Raw genomic sequence first — 6,944 nt, forward strand, 5'->3', positions numbered from 1 at the left:
ATGTATCTTTTGTATCGATTATAAATTCGGGGGTATTTGTCCTAAATCTTGTTCTAAAACCATTGAACAACAAACCCGCTTCATCAATGATTGGTGAAATGCTTTTTGGTAATTCTGGGCTAGGGTTTGAATAAAGACGTTTTACATCATCTACTGTCCTAATTATAACACCACTATATTCAATCGCTTTGGGGTGATGAGGTGGGGTTCTATACGAGGCGTGGGTTCTATAGCAAATCTCTTTTTTAAAATCTTCTTGACTTTTTAATGTAATGGAGCTATATTTTAGGTGTAAATATTATTGTTTAAGTTTATCCAGGTTTTAATTATTGTTTATGTTTTATAGCACAGTTCACTTATCTTCTTTCTTTCTATCTCTCTCTTAATACTTATTCATCTGAGTGAGTTCATTTCTTCACTCACTCACTCTCCCTCTTCACTCACTCACTCTTTCTCTCTTTCCATTGGTCTCTACCATGGTTTTCTGGTTTGTTTACCCAGACTCCCCTTGGTTTCTGCCTTTTCTGTATCTTTTTGCCTTCACAACTATATTAGTTTCTGGATTGTAAAGACCTTCTCTTTGCTAGTATCAGAAGTTTTGTTTGTCTCTTTTCACATTTGGATATTGTGTTTTGTGAACACTGGATTTTCTCTAGTTTTGGCTATATAATAGTTTGTTTTCAAGCCCTTTGCTTGGTACCTATTGGTGTTTAGGTGTTTTTGTTATATGTTATAAACTTTTAAAAACTTAATTGGATGTGTGGTTTCTCAGAACCCATTTGCTGACCACCCATTTCATTGGCGCCCAACGTGTTTGAACCAACAACCATTAACATTTGCGTCTGATCGATCAACTATCAACATACAGTGCACTAACAATATTTGGAAAATGTGTTTGTGATATTAATTTTGGATCCATAAAACTGTGATATTCTCGGACATAAACTGTAAGTGTATTAGTTTCATTTTGTATTTCATTGTGTATTAATTGTTACATATTCTATATTGATATATCATATTCATATGTGCCTCAATTATTTGTTTTTTTTTAAATAACTTGTAAAATCTAAATTTGAAATATTGAGATAATCTTTCTTTAAAAAGTATTAATTTCATGTAAACAGTAATTTTGTAAGTAATATATGTCTTAATATTTTGGATAAAGACTTAACAAATTTAGAATATTAGTTCAAAATTTAGTTTTGATTAAACTTACTACCTTGACATTAAGTCAACTTCCTGTTTGTCAGCCATTTTGAATTTCAAGAGTTATCTCCCACTAATTTTGTCATTTTCATATTACCATTAACTTTGAGATAATTTTTCTGTTTAGGAAGTAAATAAAATTCTTATTCTTCAATAACTTTAGTTTGAAAATAAAAAGTTTTTGATTTAGATCTAGATCAATTTATTTGTTTATTTTTTTTTTTTTTTTTTTTTTTTTTTTTGGTCGAACTTTAATTTATTTTTTTTTTCGGATTTGATTATTTTTTTTTAACATTGATAATTTAATTAAATGATTTAGTTGTAATTAATTTGAGTAATTATTATACAATTGGTATAGTTAGTTATATACCTGTAGTCTATATTTATGTAAGATATATACTTCTACAAATTTGCAATCATACATATTCACAACATTACATCTTTATATTACTATAATTTTGCACATAGGTTTAGTTGATAGTATACTTCGTATTGTAATTTATTCAGTTGGTTTGTTTTACTATTTGGTTTCAAGGCTGCATTTGTGAAGACTTTGCTTTTACTTTTGTTTCAAAAGTATTCCCAGTTATTTTTTTCTTCATACTATAGCATTTACTTTCTACTTATTATCTAGTCTTTATAATTTCCAGTTCCTTTATGGAAATTTAACTTTTTATTCTATTCTTTATATTTGTGTTTAACTATACTATGATTTAATAAAAAAAAAATTTTTTCAGATTCTTTACTCTCTTTATAGTCATTGTCTTTCTATTATTTCTCTATTGTCTTTTTCTTTTATCTTTGGATCCATCACATGCAAATACACATTATTACCACCAATTACTAATTTGTTGCACTTGTATTTCAGGAATTTATTAGGTAAGCTCTATACTATATAGATCTGATAGTGGATCTGTGTTTGATTTTTCAGATATTGTGTTCGATTTTTTAGTGATTGTGTTTGATTTACAGATTGTGCGTTCTATTTTCGGATAGTGTCATACTTATTTTTTTTTTTTCGTGTATATTTGTGTGTTTATTTTTCGTGTTTTGCGTTATCGTGCGAATTATATCGGTTGCGTATAAAAGGCCTATAGCGTTGTGTATTTTTTTTTCTCAGTTCATATTTGCATGATATGCAAATGATTATACACTGATCGGTGCGTAACTTATAATCGTGTTCATTTGTGTTGTGTTGTGTATCTTATAACGGTATTAATTTGTGTTGTGGTACGTAAATCTACAATTGTGTTTATTGTGCTTTTGTTTTTCAGGTTACTACCCTGTGTGGTTTTTGTGTTATATTTATCTCTTTGAGGTGTGTTAGTATTTTTGTGTCTCAGTTTTTGTGTCATAGTTTATTGGGTTTTTTTCCCATTGTTTGTTGCTAATCATCATGGCTTCGGGTCAGGATAAACCTACAGATCCTAGAGAAGAACAACCCAGAGATGTCAGACCAAAGACTTTCACTTTGTCCACAGCCGATGAAGATAGTTTACTTGGTATCTTTAACAAGTTGGAAGTTAGACCAGAGACAGATACACCTGAACACTTCATAGACTGGATGCAACAATTCCTTATATCTTCAGGTAGGATGAAGGAACCCCAACTATTGGCACAGACTGATTTTAAGGCAACTACTGAAGAATATAGATTACCAGACCCTTTGGATCATAGACCACTTCGACAGGCAGTTCAGGATGACAGCACTTATGCTCGTGAAAACACCAGATCTCACCATCCATTGCCAGCTACTAACTTGCCTAGAGTATCAACGTTTTCTGGTGATCCAACAGCGAAAGGTGACACATCATTTGACATATGGAAGTTTGAAGTTTTAAGTTTGCTTCAGGATAATAGGTATAGTGAGGAAACTGTCAGGCTTGCTGTCATTAAGTCCTTAAAAGGTGAAGCTGCTAGGGTTGCTATGCATTTGGGTCATGGTGTTTCAGTTCGGCGTCTGTTGAGTAAATTGTCAACACGGTTTGGATTATTAGAGGAAGGTCAGAGTCTTTTGTCTAAATTTTATTCAGCCAGTCAAAAACCAGAAGAATCGGTTTCCAGTTATGCTTGTCGTTTAGAAGATTTATTATGTAAAGCTTAACTGGAGGGAGAAGTAGATAGAGATTCGTTTGATTCCAGATTACGGAACAAGTTTTGGAGTGGCCTTAGATCTGATTTAAAAGATAAATCTGTCCATAAGTACGACCGAATTGACAACTTTGACTATCTTCTGGTAGAGGTTAGGAAGATAGAGCAGGACATGGTGCAATCAACATCTAAAGCAACATCGAAAGTAAAAGTGAACAGTATTCAGAAACCTGCAGCAGACACATCTTCGGATTCGGAATTAAAAGGGATGATAGCCAGCCTTACCAAGTCGATGTCTGCTCTGCAACAGGATGTCAAGATGCTAAAGGAAAGACCGCAGCAAATACCATCAGGTAATAACAGACCAACAACTTCAAAGGAGAGAGAACGAGCTATTCCAACCTGCTATCGTTTTGGGCAAGAAGGCCATATTGCCAGAGGATGTAGGATGCCTAAGAATAGTCATTTAAACAACTAGATGTCGCTGCCGAGGGACAGTCAGTCGACATCATTAGCTCTAGTCCCAAAGATATTATTGGACCCTGTAATATTGCTGTTATTAACATCCTTGAAACATCTTGTGCAGCATTATTGGACACTGGTTCTACAATTTCAACTGTATCGGAGTCATTTTTTAGAAAACATCTCGAAGGTAAGTATTGTGAGATGGTTCCTTTACAAGACATTATACAGGTAGAGAGTGCAACTGGTCATACTTTACCATACTTAGGGCTATTTGTTTGTTTTGCTTTGACTATTCCCAGTTTCAAGTCATCTCTAACTGAAGGTATTTTTCTAGTGGTACCTGACACAGCATTTAATTCGACAACACCCATCTTGATTGGCACCAACATTTTAAAACCAGTATTGAATCAGGTATTAGCAGATTATGGACACAACTACTTTCTAACTGCATGCTTACCAGAGACATGGACATCAACTTTACGATGCATGCAGATGCATGAGAAAAATTATTGGAGAAAGTAGGAGTTATACGCTTTGATGAACCGAAATCTAGCATCATCCACAGTAACCAGTCCTTAAGTTTAAAAGGAAAGATCTCGGATTATGCTTTACAAGGGAAACAGTGTGTTCTTTTTCAGAATGCTTCAGATTCTAATATTTGTGCAAATATTGAAATCACCCCTGTTATTATGGAAGTAGATCCAGATGCTTTGGATATTCCCGTTATAGTTCGTGTGTCGAATTTATCTTTATCAACGGTGCGAATTTTTCCACATTCGATCCTTTGTGAGTTGGTAGCAGTTGATATTGAGCAGAATCCGGTAAGTAACAGTTTGACACCATCCAGTTCTGCATCTGAATCGGAATTACCATCAACGAATTTCATGGATGAAATCGATTTTAGCAAGACAGCTCTGGAACCCGAACAACTCGAGCAATTAAAGAGTACATCAAGAACTGGTCACCAATCTTCTCCCAACACGACAACGATATTGGATGCATCAACCTAGTCAAGCACAACATCACCCTTGACAGATGATATTCCCATCAAGCAACCACACAGGTGTATACCACCAGCCATGTATGATGAGGTCAAGAAACATCTTCATGATTTATTGGAAGGAGGAATCATCAGGCGCAGTTGCAGCCCGTATGCATCACCGATAGTGTTAGCACGAAAGAAAGATTCTTCGCTGCGCATGTGTGTGGACTATCGGTTGATTAACAGGAAGACTGTTCGTGATGCCTATGCCCTACCAAGAGTGGAAGAACTACTAGTTCGAAATATTTCTCCGTCCTTGATATGAAGAGCGGTTACTACCAATTAAGCATTAAGGAGGAAGACAAGCCGAAATCTGCATTTACAGTAGGTCCACTTGGATTTTACGAATATAACAGAATGCCTTTTGGTTTGACAAATGCACCTGCAACATATCAACGTTTGATGGAAGACTGTCTTGGAGATTTGAATTTAAAAATTTGTGCAATCTTCATAGATGATTTAATTATATTTAGTAAAACTTACGAGGAACACCTGGAACGTATGTCAATGGTATTTTCCAGACTTTTTCACCATGGATTAAAGTTAGCCCCAAAGAAATGTCATTTCTTTCAGGAAAAAGTAAATTACTTAGGTCATGTAGTATCAGCAAATGGTGTGGAAACAGAATCAGCGAAAACAGAGATTACCACTCCGCCCTACTAACCATCAGGAGTTACGACGTTTTCTGGGATTTGTGGGATACTACAGGAGATACATCAAGGATTTTTCAAAGATTGCCAAGGACCTTAATGAATTGTTGGTGGGTGGAACTACCAAAACGAAGAGGGGGAAGGTACATACAAGTTTAATGGAATGGTATTGGAGTGAGAATCAGGAACTAGCTTTTAAGACTCTGAAGGAACATCTTGTAAACCCGCCGATTTTAGCTTATGCAGACTTCTCAAAGCCCTTTGTTCTACATACGGATGCTAGTGGAGCTGGACTAGGTGCCGTTTTATACCCGGAAATAGAAGGAAAGGAAAGAGTTATCGCCTACGCAAGCAGATCATTGACCAAGTCTGAAAAGAATTACCCTGCTCACAAATTGGAATTCCTGGCTCTTAAATGGGCTGTTGCAGAGAAATTTCACCAATATTTGTACAACAACCAGTTCACAGTTTACACTGACAACAATCCACTTACGTACATTCTTACCAGAGCTAAACTTGACGCAACAGGACATCGTTGGTTGGCAGCTTTAACAGGATACACCTTTTCGATAAAGTACCGGGCAGGCAGGAAAAATTTGGATGCAGATGCTCTTAGCAGACAGAAATTTACTGAAGTGACTGATGACTTGGTACAAGCGATTAAGAACATCGAACTAGATGATGGTTATCTGCAGACGGTGAGTATGTCCTAGCAACTTCTAACAGACAGTTCACCACCAACTCCAACATCACTGGTAAAGCACACAGACTGGCGTATTAAACAACTCAACGATCCCTTATTGAAACATGTTATTATTAATCTAGAGAAAAACAGGAAACCACATCCACGAGCTACATCACAAGAGGAAGCAGCTTTGAATCGGGAATATGGACACTTCGTCCTTAGATCGGGAACCTTATTCAGGCGCGTTTAGTTTTGCCATCTAGCTACAGGAAGCAAGCTCTAAATGGAATTCACGACGCTGTTGGTCACCCAGGAAGGGAACGAACTTTGAGTTTGGCAAAAGAAAGATTCTTTTGGCCCAGAATGGTTAGCGACATCGATGACTACATCAAGAAGTGTGACAGATGCATTCACAGGAAAACTTTACCATCGACATGTCCACTAGTCAGTATAACCTCAAATCAACCAATGGAACTAGTATGTATGGACTATGTTTGTGTAGAGGAGTGTAAGGGTGGTTATAGCAATATCCTTGTTATAACTGACCACTTCACTCGCTTTGCACAGGCGTTCCCTGTCCGGAATACTTCTGCTAGTGTGACTGCTAAGTGTCTTTTTGATTCCTTCATTGTTCACTATGGTATCCCGAAAAGGATCCATAGTGATCAAGGTGCTCAGTTCGAAGGAAAGCTCATTAAGGAACTTTGCAGGCTCACTGGTATGGAGAAATCCCGTACTACACCTTACCATCCGCAGGGAAATGGCCAATGTGAGAGATTCAATCGGACTCTGCTCAATATGTTGG

At 36.2% G+C, this 6,944-nt stretch overlaps 1 protein-coding gene across 1 annotated transcript in view; it reads left to right on the forward strand.

The window, feature by feature from the left end:
- Positions 1-2,602: 2,602 nt before the first annotated feature.
- The window catches only part of LOTGIDRAFT_175831 (hypothetical protein), a gene marked incomplete at both ends in the record, with an annotated part of 5,995 nt that continues 1,653 nt past the window's right edge, over positions 2,603-6,944 (forward strand). The window contains one exon of the mRNA XM_009060837.1: positions 2,603-2,990. Coding sequence (XP_009059085.1) covers positions 2,603-2,990 — 388 coding nt within the window. The remainder of the gene's footprint in view (positions 2,991-6,944) is intronic.

Source organism: Lottia gigantea, assembly GCF_000327385.1.
Source record: "Lottia gigantea unplaced genomic scaffold LOTGIsca_443, whole genome shotgun sequence".
Lineage (NCBI taxonomy): Eukaryota > Metazoa > Mollusca > Gastropoda > Lottiidae > Lottia > Lottia gigantea.